The sequence below is a fragment of the Homarus americanus genome, unplaced genomic scaffold (genome assembly GCF_018991925.1).
Source record: "Homarus americanus isolate GMGI-L3 unplaced genomic scaffold, GMGI_Hamer_2.0 scaffold4060, whole genome shotgun sequence".
Taxonomy (NCBI): domain Eukaryota; kingdom Metazoa; phylum Arthropoda; class Malacostraca; order Decapoda; family Nephropidae; genus Homarus; species Homarus americanus.
In genome coordinates this window covers 10,382,326-10,400,192 of record NW_024746161.1, presented here as the reverse complement: position 1 = coordinate 10,400,192, position 17,867 = coordinate 10,382,326, and the positions used below count along the sequence as shown (strand labels likewise).

The window sequence follows — 17,867 nt, the reverse complement described above, 5'->3', positions numbered from 1 at the left end:
TGTTACTGTGTTGTGCTTCAGAGGAAAGAGTTCACTAGGTTTATGCAATAAAAAAGTAATAAGAAATTAGAATATTGTTAGTTAATAGGTTATTTATAGGTCGTACACTACTTCTACTACTACTACTACTACTTTTTTTTTAACGTGGCCTCCAGCCTCCCACAATAGCCACACCTTCGCCGCTATTTTTTTGCTTTAAATTTAAAAATTCTATTACAAAAGTAGCTACCATAGCTGTGTTGGGTTAGTTGAGCCGCAGATCTATGCGGCATTCAGTGACTGTTGCCTCATGGTCAATATCTGCGACTGTTGTCGGCTTTGGGGCCGAAGATCTCGTTCCCCTGAGGCAGAGCAATGCAGACCTAAGCAGAAAGGACAGTCGACATCTCAACCAGGTTCTGGGCTGCTGCTTCCGTTCAGATAATACCTCCGCGAGTCTGGCATAGAAACATCTTGCACTTGGTCCCATCCCACCAGAGGTTGTAACACCAGAGGAGTGAAGCTGCCCTGATCAACATTAAGAATTCTCTCCCCATATGCCTTGTCATTTTCGTTCCTCCTCTGTGCGTCGAGAGCTAGGTTACGGTGACATGCAGCCATGGGATCGAAAATCCTTATGTCAAAGAAGGCTCGCTTTCCTCGCGTCCAGATTCCTCGAGCACTGACGTCCACTGACCATGTATACATTTCTACTTTAGGGTTCCTTACCCCAACATACCCCAGAGTGAGTGTATGAGGGAGGAGGAGGAGGAGGAGGAGGAGGAGCAATGTTTTAAACGGAGGCGACTGGACTTATGTGCACGAGTAGATCAATAAACTGTGAAATTGTAATCAAAGGGAGAGCCATAACAGAGTTGCTGGGGACAGACGCGAGCTGATGACCATGGGGAGAGAGAGAGAGAGAGAGAGAGAGAGAGAGAGAGAGTTATGGGATCACACACCACAGGGAAAAAAATATTCTTTAACACATCATTAGACGTTTTTATATTTTATTTTACACACGGTAAGACATTTTAACTCTAATTTAACATACATATATACATTTTTAACTCTCGAAAAGACATATATATTTTGAAACTTTTTCCTCACTCCAGTAATCTGCATTGAGGGTGAGGCGACACCAGGTATGTGAACACACCTGTGGATGTTGTGTACACCTGTCTGAAACTGACTTGTGTCGTCTGTGTCTACTCCACCAACAAAGACACACACACACACACACACACACACACACACGCACACACACACACACACACACACACACACACACACACACACACACACACACACACACACACACACACACACACACCTTAATGTAGAGTGTTTTTCACCATAGTAGAGTGCATGTCACCTGAGGTTACCATCAGGTGAGATACACTGTAGACCGGGCTTAAGACACACCGTTAACCTCTTAAGTATGATGATTTAACCCCTCGAGAGCGTTGATTTGGTAAGGTTAAGTTAGGTTAGATTTGGTAAGGTTAAGTTAGGTTAGATATGCTTACAATCAACTTGGCTTAGGTTAGGTTAACTTAGGTCACTTGTAACTCAGGTCAGATTAAATGGGTCAGGATAGGTGAGGTTTTTGTCCGTGAACTTGTAATAACTGGAGGAGGATCTGGCCAGTCTGAAGCTTCCGCCAGCAGAGACTCAAAGACCACAAGCTGTCGGTCGGGTCCTGGAGGCGACTGACGCGGGGGACCGACTCTCTCAGACCAAACACCCTTTGATGTTGTACTGTCCGCCTTTGACTGAAAGATGGGGTGAGAGAGAGAGAGAGAGAGAGAGAGAGAGAGAGAGAGAGAAATATAGATAGAGATAAATAGAGAGAGCGAAAGAAAATGATGGTTGGAAGAAGAGAGTTGGAAAAATAGAGAAAGTCGGAAAGGCAAAATGAAACAGAAAGATTGAACTAATAGAATTGGAAGAAAGATGAATAGACAGAAGGAAAAAAGTAAGGCAGGGAGGGAATGAAGGCCTCCCTCACCAGTATACAGAGAGAGAGGGGTGGGGCGGAGGTAGAGAGAGTGAGTGGGGAGGCGGAGGTAGAGAGAGAGTGAGTGGGGAGGCGGAGGTAGAAAGAGAGAGAGAGAGAATTAAGAACTCTCCTTTTCCATTAAATAGTGAGTGAGGTAGCAAGGGAGAGAAGGAGAGGGAGGGAGGGAGGAAGGACAGAGAACTTCCCTACAGATCATCACACACTAGGGAGGGAGGGAGAGGGGAGAGGGGGGGGGACACGCAGTCGGGAATAAAACAAAACCAGGCTGATGTCGACAGTGTTGGTGGTAGTGGTGGTAATAGTGGTGGTGGTGGTGGTAGTAATAGTGGTAGTGGTGGTGGTGGTTGTGGTGGTAGTGGTAGTAGTGGTTGGGGATATAGATGGTGATGATGGTGGTGGTGGGTAAAATAGTGTGTATTGGTGATGGAGGGTAGTACTGTAGTAAGGATATGGGGGTAGTGGTAGTGGGTGGTAGTAGTGGTGGTGGTGGTGGAGGAGGAAAGTAGTTGTGGTGGTAGTAGTAGTGGTGGTGGTAGTAGTAGTGGTTGGTAGTGGTGTTGGTAGCGTTAACTGTGGTAAATAACAAGTGAAAAATAGACTTGTCAGAACGAAATGGGTTACAACGAATACCTTCCCCGTTTGATTCAATTTAGAGCCTTTAAACTAAAACCTGAAACAGTTCTATTTTCGCACACAATCTTCAGTTTCTTTTACGGTTATATGGGTGTAGGGAATTGGAATTTTCACGGTGGGTGCCTGTGAACAACTGCACAATTTTGCATTTTGAGTAGACGCGGCCAGAGAACAGGACCCGCTAGTCCCCACCCGCGCCGGTCACCAGGAAGGGAACCTCAAAATTTTTCTGCACAATTTCTCCCCCCTTCAATTTTTCCTTTTATTTCCCTTTACTTTCCTGGGTTTTTTTTTCTCTAAATTGTTCCCGTATGAAGACTTAAGGATTCATTGGGGGATCTTCTGTACCCCGACTATCTGACGGTGATGTATTTTTGGTGATTCCCACAACAGGGAATGAAAAGGGCTTCAGTAATTAGTACTCCAAAAAGAAACCGTATATGTTTCTGTCCTTAGATACGTTAAATAACTTCTCTGACCGACTGACTGACTGACTGACTGACTGACTGAGCCACAGAAAAAAAATCCAGCATGTCCTCGCGAAGTTGTCCGATTTACGATTATTGCGCCAACAACAACAATGGAGTTCACAGTTTCAGTTGCAATCGTCGGCCATCACACCATGAAGAACTATGAGTTATATGATACGGCGGAGTTTTATTTGTTATTATTACATTTACGGGACCGGGTGGGGGGTGAGGGGAGGGGTAGGGGGGGTGACGGGAGGGGTGGTGGGGGTATGGGTAATACATGGGCCAGAAATATGCGTATGTTCTGTGTTGTTAGGTTAGGTTAGGTTAGGTTAGGTTAGTCTATCATGAACCATTCAACCGTCCAGTCGTCATGCGCCAGTGTTCACCCCGAGGTGATGGAGAGGGACCAGGAGGGCAACACCACACCACACCACACCACACCACACCATACCACAGCACACCACACCACACCACACCCCAATGTTAAATTCTCAGCCAAGCCTTGTTTACGATACTCATTACAAGAGTAGTATAGTTGAAACAGAATAATACATAATAACTTTACGTGTATACAAAGGGAAATATACACACGCGCCTAATATCCTAACAGAAAGCCAAGCAAACGTATAGTAACTCGGGCGGACGACGCGGTAGTAAATTCCAATTAGGCAAATATTTCCTCATTGTGCTTCGTGTTGACAGGTCACTTACTGTTACTACACAAGAAGATTCTATTTCAACAGTCGGAGGAGAAAGGTTGTCATAAACACACGTAGGAAAGACAATGAAGTTAAGTGATTTTTTTTTTAGAGTAAATGAAATGAAAGAAAAGTTTAATCGTTATTTTTAATGAGAGAAATAAATGTTAATGGCTACTACAGCGAACATTAGCTGCTTCGTGTAAGATGTTTCAATTTTTGCTGTACACGAGTCGAGTTGTTGTTTGTTATTATTATTATTATTATTATTATTATTATTATTATTATTATTATTACTTCCCAAACAAATTATGTAATATTTAAACAGTAAGATAGAACAGCACCTCCATCTCTCTCCTCGTTCCTGCATAAACAGAATATCACGACGTTACCATTTTGCACCTACTGTACTGCTCTTATTGAATTAAGGGAAATATATAGGCAAGGAGAGAGGGAAACAGCACAATATATGAGAGGGGGAAACACTGTAGTCACGTAATTACTTGTAACATATACACACACTCACTGTTCCTTGTACTGAGAGTCTGGTAAAGTTTATATGAAGTGTTTTATATATATGTATAGAATGTGTATATATAATTACATGTAAATTTATTGAAATACTTGAAGAAATTATGTCATAGCAGGTAAATTATAATCCAGAAATCCCACTATAGGTGAAGACAAATCCCTGTAGGAAAAATTGTTAATCCTAAGTTTACGGTGGGATTTAAGTGATATATACAGTATATATATGTGAATCAGATTAAGGGCTGGACTGCACAAAGACCCTTCCTCGTGCACTGAGCTGGTGATGGCGCGCGTGTGTGTGTGTGTGTGTTTGAGAGGACTAGATCTTCTGGTTGCTATAGGTAATCATCGTTGCCCTGCAGGTTCCAGCATGGTAGTTATCAGTGTTGTCATATAATAGAGCCAATTAAGAGTCGTGTAGAGCTTAATAGACCGCCACGTAAACCCTGGCTGATAAAACACTCATGGCGAACTGAAATTTATTTTTTTATTTTATTTTTTTGATACGGTGACTTTGACCGCAGTTCCATACCAAACTTTCATCAAAAAGACATATGCACTTCAGTACGATGAAACACGTCGAAAAGCACTTACTTATTGGCTGGTACACACACACACACACACACACACACAGACACACACACACAGACACTCTCTCTCTCTCTCTCTCTCGCTGTCTCTCTCATCAACCATTCATTCTCTCTCACTGATATAACAGCACCTGTACCTTACTATGGTCATTCCCTTACTATAACAAACCCCTAAGGTATATATTTTTTTAACCTGTTCCCTCTTACATAACTCAGTATCATTCGTCAACTTATATTCATTCTCATAAACTACACGAGACGCGATGCTCTTTTGTTATACTCTCTCACGTCTTCCTCATCTCTTATAAAGGTTTCAACCCCATTGCCACCCTCGTCTTGGGATTAATCTCTCCCCCTCATATACGTCTGGATTAGAAGTTTTTTTTTTTATTCTCTTATTGTGACTCTCATCTCTCTCGTGTGTGTGTGTGTGTGTGTGTGTGTGTGTGTGTGTGTGTGTGTGTAAAAGAAAATGTTAGCCAGTTGTAAATAAAATAGTTTATCCAAAGTTATTATAAGTAAAATAGAAAACTGTGTTTTGTAAATGGTAGACTTAAATAATAATACAAAAGTTCCATGAGAGAGATATTTAATTTTTCGTTAGTTTTATGTATATATATATCTAGTTATGTACTGTAAAAACACTTGTGGGATAGAAGAAGAATTATTTGACATTGCAGTATAATTCTCGGGTTTATATTCACCTGCCGTATTATTATTATTATTATTATTTTATTATTATTATTATTATTATTATTATTATTATTATTATTATTATTATTATTATTATTATTATTATTATTAGTATTATTATTATTATTATTATTCTAAAATATTTATTAATTTCTTAGCTTATGTCTCTACTAGATACACTTTGTACCTTACTTTAATAACTTTCTTAATAATAGTTCTCTCATTTTTCATATTATTTTATCTAAAGCAATAATATTAAACGAATAACAGCAAATAGAAAAAAAAGATTGCATTATCTTTTTAGTCTCGATATCTCTTTAAAAAAAATTGCTCGAGTGAAAAAAAAAAGTATTTCTATATTTTATCCTTTAAGACTCGTAATCTATTGTCGGGTCCATTTTATAATGAATGAGTACCCCCTTCCCCTTTTCCTCCCTCACCCCCTTCCCCTTATCTCCCTCACCCCTTCCTCCCCCCCTCCAAAGGCTACATGAGACGAAGGAGGTGAAGGGGAAGTCTTCATTACCTAGCAGTAAGGAGATGAGGTGAGGAGGTTTTTTCCACCCTTTCTCCTCCTCTATCAGGTAACGTCAATGGGGAGGTGGGAAAGTTAATCAACTCTTGAAATGTAGTGAAAATGAGAACGGCGACGAAGAAAGAGAAGGGACAGACAGACAGACAGACAGACAGAGGTAGATAGACAGAAAGATAGCGGTGGGTAAACTGTCAGAGAGAGAGAGCAAGAGATGAATATAGTGAAGGAAGATAAAGGTTGTAGGCAGAGCTGGTGTTGGAGAGCCACAGGTGAGGTCGGCCCCTTTGTTTACCCCCCAGCCCAAGAAAGGAGGGCAGCAGTGTGTGTGTGGGTGTCCAGATGGCGCTACTGGTGTATACACAGTTTACACCCTACAGACAATTCATTACTGGAGAGAGAGAGAGAGAGAGAGATAACTGGTTTGTGTGTGTGTGTATAAGGAACAAACATCAAGTAATTCCTCTTCCGTCACTCACTGCGGTAATCTGACAGCCTTTGAACAAGTGTGTAGGGTGGCGGACCAGGAAGGCCTCTTAGCTGTGAGTAAATGATCTGAAGCCACGAGATGAAGTCATTATATACCGCATCAACAGGTTGGAGGGTGGTGGTAGTGGTCTCTAATCTCCCGTTGATCTCATGTCATATATGGTTAAGTGATGAACGAAAGACGTCACAGCAGCTCCTATATATGGTGAATCAGGTCGAGTATTGTGGCAACTTGTGGCCGGGCTGAGTTACCCCTCAAGATAGTGGGGGGGAAGTTAATACCATTCTTAATTCCTTTATTTTAATATCTCACAACTTTAATATATTGTTTTATGTCCGTTGTAGATGTTAAGATGAATCCATTAACGTACCTTAACTTGACTTTAGTGCAGTGAGAGTTAGTGTGAGTTAACGAGGTTCTCTTCAGCTGACGTCACGACGCCCTGGGTATGAGTGGTGACAAGGTCGTTTTTGTGACTTATCTCCGCTAAATATATGACCTTACAGTAAACCCTCCAATTAACGGATATCAATCTAACGGGTATAGTTCGTTATATGGAGGTTTCACATCTAATTGACCTTGATATAAGGGAATTTCCTCTCCTTTGTACTCCGGTAAATAGAGGTTACACTATAAAGCCAAGAAATCAGAGTCATTTCTCTTATTTTTTTTTCCAATGTGAGATTATATATATTTTTTTCTATTATATTATTTTTCTCATCTTTATTCTTCTTTCTTTCTTTTGTTTTCCTGTCGGTGTGGCGGCCTGTGACTCATACTTCCCTCACTTCATCGTCTGGGTCACTGCTGCCTAATAAGCATCTTTACTAAGGCGTCATCTAATGATTCACTGCCACATGAAGTGTACGAGACAGTGAGGAGTGTTGAACGGTGAAGCAATATGACAATGGTTCTAAATCTTTGGTAACTTGAAACTAAATGTCTGAGGTATTGAGTTAATTTGTCTTATGTTGTGTTATCTATTTTGTTAAGAGTTTGAACTAAGATTTGTGGGAATATTATTGATTTTAGACAAGTTTATAATCTGAGTGGCATAAACTATTGACCAAAGAAATCTCACATCAAAGTAAATTCATCGACGTAGGGTGGTGGTGTAAGGCCCTCATGAGACACCGTAAGAAGAGGAGCCAAAGAATTGAAGCATGAGAGAGCCTTGATGATGACACCCCCCAGATCTACTGACCACAAGCTACTGTTATCTAAAGACCCAACTCCCAGGGCCACCGCTTTTAGGATGATAAGCTGGGACGGGACAGCTTTGAACAGCACTCGGAAGACTCCTACAAGACGGACACAGTGAACCTCAAGGACTAGTGACGTAAATATATTGATGTCATGGAAGATTATATTGAGAAAAAATCTACGAGATGTTATAATGTTATTGTACCTTTTTATTACATACCATATCCCCCCCCCCCCTCACAAGTACGGTACTCGTATCACCTACTACAGTGTATCTAACCATCACTGTTATCATGTTGGGACTCATTACCCCTCAGAGTACAGCTTGTGGGATAGACGAGTATCATTATGGCTGAGTACTAATGTGGGTGTAGAGGTCAATAACGTGTGCGACATAAGGAAGGGGAGAGAAGAGAGGAGAGACGGCAACTAGATAACGTCAGAGGTTGTTTACTGGGGATTCCCCTTACCTGCCTCTCCCTCCTTCCCTCCCTCCTTCCTTCCCTCCCTCCCTCCCTTCCTCCCTCCCTCCCTCCCTCCCATACCTTCCAACCACGCCCTCCTCGCTCTTACCTTCACACCCACACCACCCTCACCTCTCTTACGCCCACACCACCCTCACCCCTCTTACACCCACCCAACCCCTCCACCGTCATTTCTCACACTCCCCTATCCTCTCCACCCTCACCACCGTCATCTCCTGCCTCTACCCTCACAGTCATCGTTACGTACACACCTGGTCTGCCCCGCCCCGCCCCCCGCCCGCACACCTGAGCCACTCAGTTACCCCCTCACCGTTCACCGGGTACACAACCACCATCACCCTCCAGTAATTTCCTCACGTCGATTTCCAACACAACTGAACCCTCATATCTGAAGCCTTGTGTCGCATCTGAAGCCTTGTGTCACATCTGAAGCCTTGTGTCGCATCTGAAGCCTTGTGTCGCATCTGAAGCCTTGTGTCACATCTGAAGCCTTGTGTCGCATCTGAAGCCTTGTGTCACATCTGAAGCCTTGTGTCACATCTGAAGCCTTGCGTCACATCTGAAGCCTTGCGTCACACCCATCGTCCGTGGCACTTAAACACGCACATGTAAGTTCACAAAAAATTATAAAATTATTAATGTTATTATTTATTTTCTTAACATATCCTAATAATATATGAGATTAATTTCTTATTATTATTTTATTACGTATCATTTCCTACAAGTAATATTATTAGCATTTGTTCATTATTTTTCATTATCATTTATTAATACATCGTTTATAAGTGTATTAACAGAACGCTAACAAGAACTTACGTATTATTATTATATTTTGATATACGTGAAATATTCAGGGGAAATATACGAGAAACATTTTATTTATACTTAACGAGCGGTGAAGGTTATAAGAAGTGTATAGCATAAACACCTGACATGGTTATATACCTATCAATTCTGCTCAATTTTGAACTATATGTGTTGAAGCAGGTGTCCCAAGCCTTAATGGGTGGTGGAGGGGTGTTAGGGGTGGAGTGGGGGGTGTTAGAGGAGTGTGGGCAGTGGGGGTAGGGGTGGTGGAGGGTGTTGGGTGAGGGGTGTTGGGGTGGTGGAGGTGTAGGAGTGGTGGGGGTGGAGGGTGTAGGGGTGGTGGGGGGTGGGGGTGTTGGGGTGGTGGGGGGGTGTTGGGGGTGGTGGGAGTGGTGTTGGGTGGGGTGTTAGGGGTGTGGTGGGGGTAAGGGGTGGTGGAGGTGTTGGGGGTGGTGGGGGTGTTATGGGTGGTGGTGGGGGTGTTAGGGGTGGGAGGTGTTAGGGGTAGGGGGTGTGGGAGGTGGTGGAGGGTGGAGGGGTGGTGGGGGTGAGGAGGGTGGTGGAGGGTGTTGGAGAGGGTGTTGGGTGGTGGAGGTGTGGGTGGTGGAGGGTGTAGGGGTAGTGGAGGGTGTTGGGGGTGGTGGAGAGGTGTTAAGGGGTGGTGGAGGGGTGTTAGGGGTGGTGGAGGGTGTTAGGGGTGGAGGGTGTTAGGGGTGGTGGAGAGGTGTTAATGGGTGGTGGGGTTAGGGGTGGTGGAGAGGTGTTAAGGGTGGTGGAGGGGTGGAGGGGGTGGTGGGGTGGTGGAGGGTGTTAAGGGGGTGGTGGAGGGTGTTAAGGGGTGGTGGAGGTAGGGTGTTGTGGTGGGGTGGGGGGTGGAGGGTGTTGGGGGTGGTGGAGGGGTTAGGGGTGGTGGAGGGTGTTAGGGGTGGTGGAGTGGGTGGTGGGGGTGTTAAGGGTGGTGGAGGGTGTTAGGGGGGTGGAGGTGTTGAGGGGTGGTGGAGGGGTGTTAAGGGGTGGTGGAGGGGTGTTAAGGGTGGTGGAGGGTGTTAAGGGGTGGAGGGGTGTTAGGGGTGGTGGAGGGGTGTTAATGGGTGGTGGGGGTGTTAGGGGTGGTGGAGGGTGTTAGGGGTGGAGGGGTGTTAGGTGGTGGGGTGTTAGGGGTGGTGGAGGGGTGTTAATGGGTGGTGGGGGGTGTTAAGTGTGGAGGGGTGTTAGTGGTGGAGGTTAGGGGTGGTGGAGGGGTGTTAATGGGGTGGAGGGGTGTTAATGGGTGGTGGAGGGGTGTTAGGGATGGTGGAAGGGAGCTGAAGTGGGTGGAGGGGTCAAGGCTCAGTTGGTGCGAAGTACGGGAAAGTAAGTGCCAGGTGGGGAAGGTAAGTGCCAGGTGGGGAAAGTAAGTGCCAGGTGGGGAAGGTAAGTGCCAGGTGGGGGAAAGTAAGGTGCCAGGTGGGGAAGGTGGTGCCAGGTGGGGAAGTGCTGGGTGGAAGGTAAGTGCCAGGTGGGGGAAGGTAAGTGCCAGGTAGGGGAAGGTAAGTGCCAGGTGGGGAAGGTAAGTGCCAGGTGGGGGAAGGTAAGTGCCAGGGAGGGGAAGGTAAGTGCCAGGTAGGGGAAGGTGGTACTAGATGCGGAAGATGGCACTTAGCCAGCCTGAAGCTGGGGGAGTAATCTGCCGTTCATTCCTTTACGTTATTCACTGCGTGTATAAAAGAAATGTATCTCATTTTATCACTATTAATTAAAATCTACCTTTATCTCCCACAGGTGACCACATCCCTAATGAAGAACACACAGGGTGGCTTCCAGTTCTGCTTACCTGAGGGAATTTCTCGTTATACTTCCTTACTTCCGGGTGTGTCTTAAGCACGAGAGGCACTACCTGACGAAGCTGTGAACTGGACTCAGAAAGGATGTAATATTAGGAGATCCTGAAGATGTGATAGTACTTGTAAATTAAAAACAATGCGTAGGAGTGTGGTGGCAGTTATGACCCGAGTGAGTTTCTTGATTAGTAGGTCATGAAATCAGTGAATCCAAGACCTGTACAGTGATTCAAAGCGTAAAATAAGATGATTAGTAATATGACATGAAAGCAGTGATTCGTGGCCTGAGTAAAGATGAACACTGATTCGTGAGGAAATGATATCTAATCAGTGAATCAAGATATGAATAAGATAATGAATAATTTCCAACTTAAATGAATAATAGTGAATTAAGACCTCTATGGTTGACTCGAGATTAAAGACCCTCCAACACTGTGCAGTGACTCAAAACGTAAAAAAAATTACTCATTGACTCGAAAAACTAAATGTGAATTAGTGACTCAGTGACTCAAGGCCTAAACACTATAAACTTTGATTCGCGATACCAAAAAAAAAAAAATGTCACCCCTTAAATCTATGACGTAGGACGAGTGACGAGTGACGTGCAGGTCGGACGGGATGAAGGGACGAGGCACAGTCTTCATACACGTCCCCCGGGGTCACACCTCCACTATCCTCGTCACTGGCGGCGGCGACACCCCTCTCATCGTCACCCAGGTAAGTTAATTTTCACCTGTCTGTCATCAGCAATTCACCTGCATCGTCGGGAGATAAAGATGGCGGGTGTCAGAGAGAGAGGGAGTCATTCTAATAGTTTTCTACTTTAGTAATTTTACTCTCTCTCTCTCTCTCTCTCTCTCTCTCTCTCTCTCTCTCTCTCTCACCCTTGTCTTTAAGATCGCTGTCTAACTTAGTAAAATCATTAGGCATAAAACAATTACAATTTAAACAGATGGTTGTTTATGTGATAATGACAGTGTTGAAACCCGTACTCAAGTTACGTTAATGATTACACTGACATCACGTATGCTGTACCTCAGGGTCATTACAGTGTACTTAACATCGTGGTCACAAGCTGAAGAAAATCAAACGCATTATACTTTCACTTTTTGTCACCGCCTACCACTACACCAGATAGACCCATTGTACTCTGAAGCGCTGTACAATTATATCAGTGCAATATTTTACCAGATAAACGACATAAGTTATTGTATATAATTATCATATATTCACACTAGTTCAATATCAACATGAGGAGTGTGGCGTGATGATGGGTCGACGCTCTGTTATGTTATGCCAGTTTGTGAGACTTTAATATAACGACCGCTAATGAGTCAAAAAAACAGTCATTTTAATCATGCGACTCTGGTTCGGGTTTTATGGGTCAGGCTTTTATGGGTCCGGCCCTCATATGTCCGGCTCTCATGGGTTCGGTTCTCATGGGTTCGGTTCTCATGGGTTCGGTTCTCATGGGTTCGGCCCTCATATGTCCGGCTCTCGGTTCTCATGGGTTCGGTTCTCATGGGTTCGGCCCTCATATGTCCGGCTCTCATGGGTCCGGCTCTCATGGGTTCGGTTCTCATTATAGTTTGGTTTAGAGAGCCGCTTATGTACAGTATAATCCAATCTGTTTATAATCTTACTGTTCGTTACGGCAGACGTGTACATGTAAGCAGTAATATGTACAACAGTTGAAGTGTACATGTAAGCAGCAGAGTGTACATCAGCTGTAGTGTACGTGTGTGTGAGCGCGTGGTACAACATGGACAACAACGATGACTATTTTAGTCTAGTGGCCACCGAGCCTCTGAGTCTTACAGTGACACAGTGGCGAGTATCCCGGCACCAAGCCAGTCACTGTCACTAAGCCAGTCACTGTCACCAAGCCAGTCACTGTCACCAAGCCAGTCACTGTCACCAAGCCAGCCACTGTCACCACTGTCACCAAGCCAGTCATTATATCACTGTCACCACACCACTCACTACAGTTCTAAGTCTTTACAGCTGGTCACTCCTCCTGCAGGCTGGGCGGACGAGCGGGCTACAGGAGGGCGATGAGGTGGTAGGCGTCGACGGAGCTTCCACCACCCTATGGAGCAGCAAACTCCTCCACCAGACACTCCGTCAGGCCTCCGATGTCATCCTCGAGGTGATCAGGTAACTCTCTCTCTCTCTCTCTCTCAGTTACATTAAATTTAAGAAAAAACTCTCACACATTACCAAGGCCTAAACAATATTCTGTAATGTATTTCCAGTAAGAAGTATCATTATTTTATAGGTTAGGTTAGGTTAGTCTACTGCGTATTCATTTTTTCTTTTGGGGGGGGGGGGTGCTAAGGGCTCTTGAATCATTGCTTTTGTTTTGTTGTTTTGTTGTTGTTTCTGTTGTTTATTGTGTTAAAGTTTCAGCTGTTGTTTCCTTAAGTTGTTGATGTTGTAATAGATCTTGTTCTGTGTATGGCTGTACGTTAGCACTTGAAGCCTTCGGTAAGTACGTGATAACAGTTCATACACTTAAGACGCCAAGTACTAAAAAATTAAAGAGAGAGAACTTCTTTTACTATAGGATCTGGCCCTTGAAGTTCGCCAATACAGTGATCAAAAAGTCCCTGTGCATCTGCAATTAATAACAGCAAAGGTGTTTTTGTTATACCTGCATGGTTATATACCTTTTGTCCTACTTACAGTAAATATAGGTAAATGGTATCCACCCCAAATGTTTACTATGACCATTTCTGATAGTTAGAACAAGGTAAACCAGGTAGATATAAAAATAAATAACTATTGTGTTGATTACTACAGGTGCACAGTGACTTCTTGATCACCCTGTACAGGTCCACATGAGCCACTCACCGCGGGGATAAATAAGGTGGAGGAGAAGGAGGAGGATGGGGCGGAGGCTGAGGTGGGTGGGTGGGTGGGTAAGGGGGGGGGGCAACCATAATAAACACAGGAGAGAGCACCTGCTGATTCCTACACCCGGAGTCTGTTTGTTGCTCCTCGTACAGTTGATCAAACGCCTCACCTACAGCAGCACCACCAGCAGCAGCAACACGTAGAAGGTAAGGTTATCCTGAAGGGAGAGTCTGGCTGTGTAGTGAGTAGTGACGATATGTATTTACTTTATAGTGAGGATAAGTTGGAAGGTAAGAAGCCTCATTAAACTGTATAAAAACTAAGGGCGTAAACTCAAAGGTAAAACAAATGAACAACGGATAGGACCCCCCAACAGGTGTTCAGGACAGGTGAATAGAAGATAAACATTTAGGTGAAAACTAACGGCAGCCGGATGAAGGGAACGATCCTGGTTGTAAATATTTAGATAAGAGTGAAACATTGATAATAAGAGATGAACAATAACGTTGGGAGGAGAGAGAGAAGAGACTGACAGGTAAAGTTGATGTTGGTCTGTAATTAGGTCGGGCAGGTATATATGGGAGGGCGTGGTTGGGTGGGTGTACTAAATATTTTCATAACCAATTAATTCCTTTAGTTATTTATTATTATCTTATTCTACATTATTCTCATTACTCTTACTAATATTAATATTCGTAAAAAAATTAAAAGGGCAAAAATTGGATAAAAAATAGAATAAAAGGGAAGCATAAATAGGCACAATAGAATAAAGTTGTTAGAAGGGAAGAAAAATTGGGATGAAAAAACCACAACAATCAAAACAATAAAGTCTGATAAAAATGAATGAAATCCAAACGTTACGAAAGTTATATAAAAGAAATATAATAAATACAAGAATTAAGAGGAAGTAGAGAGGTAAACACAATACTAGATTGATATTGATAATTAATTAGTAAACGTGAAGGAGAATTGGTAGTTAACGTCTAGAAATCTTTAGTTAGTCATGGTTTGTTTATAATTTGGACAAGGATGAAATGCGTGATTGCCGTGTTGACGTTGACGCCAGACCTAACCTAACCTAACCTAACCTACCGAGAACAGATCCTATTAATATATAATTGTTCTTGGTGAAGCGACTAATACACCACCCTGTACATCAGCTGTTATGACACGTGTAGTTAACATCTAAGGAAACATTAAGTTATCTCTGTAGTGAAGAAGGAACTGTGAGTCTTCATGTTGAGGGTATACTAATAGTTATGACCTTTGCAATGTGAAATCCAAATGTTGTTTCCTTTTTCCCTCCAATAGTAACAGTAAATTATAAAAGGTTTATTTACTTAACACGTGACTAGGAAAGTCCATCGGGAAACTGGGGCTGTAAATGTGACGTGACTTCTCTCAGGAATAAATTCAGTATATAATGAACGATACTTAATGGTGAAGTATCATTATATACAAATAAATAAAGCTGTTTCTTCGTAAATATTTGAACCAGAAATGTAACCCTGAATATATTTAAACTCCTTTCTTGTTAAAACGCAGAAGATGCATTCGAAACTCAACATTATTTCTTATTTACGAAGACAAAACCCAATAAAAGACGATAAACAACTCTACCTTAAACAAACACTCGTAAAACAATACACAAAAATTAACTATAAAATATCAAAATAAACTTGTCAACATTCCTGAAAAATAAATCTTGTTTTAGGAGCGGTAATCCCGGGTGGAGGAGAGGCTGTCAGCGCACCGTGAGGCAGCCTGTAGTACCTGGTAATTGGAAAGCCTTCATTTCCTCACGAGATGGCCAGAGGGTCAGTCCCGGACAATCCTGTTATATTTATGTGACTGAGGGAAGACTAGGCTTTATTATTGACGGGTTGTGTACATAAGAAATGATGATGACGCAGAATTTATATCCGGGTTAGATCATGGTTTATACATGGTGTGTTTGTATAAGGGGGAGGCAGAGGGAGAAGGATGTACGTGGTTGATAAAGTACTGTTGATTTGCTTCCATAGTTTGGATTTAATTTCATATCGTCATATAAATACAGTATGAAATATTTCCCACAATAACTCCTAGGTTTAAATAACATTACTACAAGTATAGATTAATATTAAAGGCTACAATACACTTTTAGTACTTGAGGAGTAATTTGATCTTCAAGGGCACAGATCAGGGTAAACAGATTGACTTTCGGTGGAGAGGCGCACGTGCATTTACCGTCTCGGATGAAGAACCATTTATGTGCAGTTTTCTTTTACGCCTTATGTCTTAAACTTCCTTCATATATTCTCTAAATCATAAGAAACGTATCCAAGTTGAAACGTCTGCGGTAAATCACGTGTTGGGTTTTTGTTAATAAAAGTTGAGAGAGAGAATTCAGACAACGCTCTAGAGTTCTCGAGAAGACTACCTGTGGTATAGCGAGGGTGGTGGGTACAGTGGACTCAGCATCACGCGGGATGTGACCAACATTGAACTGGGGAGAGCACAATGACGTTGTTTTCTTTATTTAGTAGTATTAGTAGTAGGTGTGGCTATTGGGGGAGGCTAGAGGCGACGTTTAAAAAAGTAGTAGTAGTAGTAGTAGTAGTAATATTGTTATTTTTTTCTTCTTATTATTTTTATTGTTAGTGTTTCTTTTCTTCTTCGTATTCTTTTTCTTCTTGAATATAAAACCATCTGATATACCACCACTTATCGTAGTCACTCTGGTCCCCTTAGAGGTCATAAATATAAGGTCAGTGACTCCTCAGATGTTCTCCTCCGAAACCTTATCTACAACAGCTCTGCCAAGCTTTATCGAAATTGAACATCCAAGGGAGGATTTACCCTGCTGTGAAATTTGCTTCCACAGACAGACAGGCTGATAGACACGGCACACAGACAGACAGACAGACAGACAGACGTGCGGTTGACGCCAGAGTGCCATCTTCTCATTCACTTTCCTTGTTTTTCATTGAGACAAAAATAGAATATGGTAGAAGGAAGAATAAACAGAAGTGCCGTCTTAAAGGGGTCCCTCTGTGTGTGTGTGTGTGTGTGTGTGTGTACAGGAAATGTTTATTGCCTGTTAATAGTACAAGAATCTCCAACCCGGGGGAAATTTGGAACATTATTTAAGGATCAGACTGAAGGTACACAGTTAACATGACACTCGTGTGTTTTATCCCAATATTAACTTGTCACACACACACACACACACACACACACACACACACACACACACACACACACTCACACTGTGAACCCGTAAAGATAACAGGTTCCGGTACCTACATTAGCAAAGGTCAGATACAAGCTGTGAGGATTACTGTAGAATATATTGTGATGTCTGTACTACTTACTTCACCATAAACTACAGGTAATGTCATCATATATATGGTGGATGTTATTAACAATTACTGAGGGGACAACAGGTATGTGATGGCCGACCATTGTGCCCGAGCCAACGTGGTGTGGCAGCCGTGCCCCGTGGCCGGGTCGGGCAGGGCGGCCAGCTCAGTGGCAGTTTGGCAGTGGCTGTAACAGGGTTGGGTTTCGGCTGCTCCGCTACGGTGAGTGTCGGGCGAGGGAGTGACGCCCTGAATGCACGGTTAAATACGGGTTGTGTTCCTCTAGTGCTTCCCCCGTCAGGTATGAGCTACTAGACCTCGGCTCTTACTCATCTTTATTACTCAGGAGACGATAGCGAGTGCCGCTGATAGAGAACTAATTTGACGTGAGTACCTTGTAGTGCAGTGTAGTGTTATTCCCTAATGGGGTGTCGTGTGGTGGTCACTGTGCTTGTGTACAGGGAGGGAGGGAGGGAGGGACGACTCAGCATTAGTGTGAAGGCAACAATTGCAGGGCGCTGGGCCGGTGACAGTGTGTGTGGGGGGAGGGGAGGGGAGGGGAGGGAGCCAGCCAGGAATGTTAGCCACACTCAAAATAAGAGCGCGGGTCCTGCCTGCCTTGCGAGGCCCTGCTGCTGTCGCTGCTGCTGCCGCCCGACACTTCCGTAAACACCCACCATCGGTCTTCCTACTGCTACTGCTGCTCGTAG

The 17,867-nt window shown here is 43.4% G+C and overlaps 1 protein-coding gene across 3 annotated transcripts in view; it reads left to right on the top strand.

The window, feature by feature from the left end:
• Window positions 1-11,560: 11,560 nt before the first annotated feature.
• Window positions 11,561-17,867, top strand: part of LOC121879028 (titin-like) — an 82,489-nt gene continuing 76,182 nt past the window's right edge. For all 3 annotated transcript variants that reach the window (XM_042385503.1, XM_042385502.1, XM_042385500.1), the window contains exons 1-2: window positions 11,561-11,674; window positions 12,981-13,114. In XM_042385503.1, the coding sequence (XP_042241437.1) occupies window positions 11,576-11,674; window positions 12,981-13,114 (233 nt within the window). In that variant the 5' untranslated portion in view covers window positions 11,561-11,575. The remainder of the gene's footprint in view (window positions 11,675-12,980; window positions 13,115-17,867) is intronic.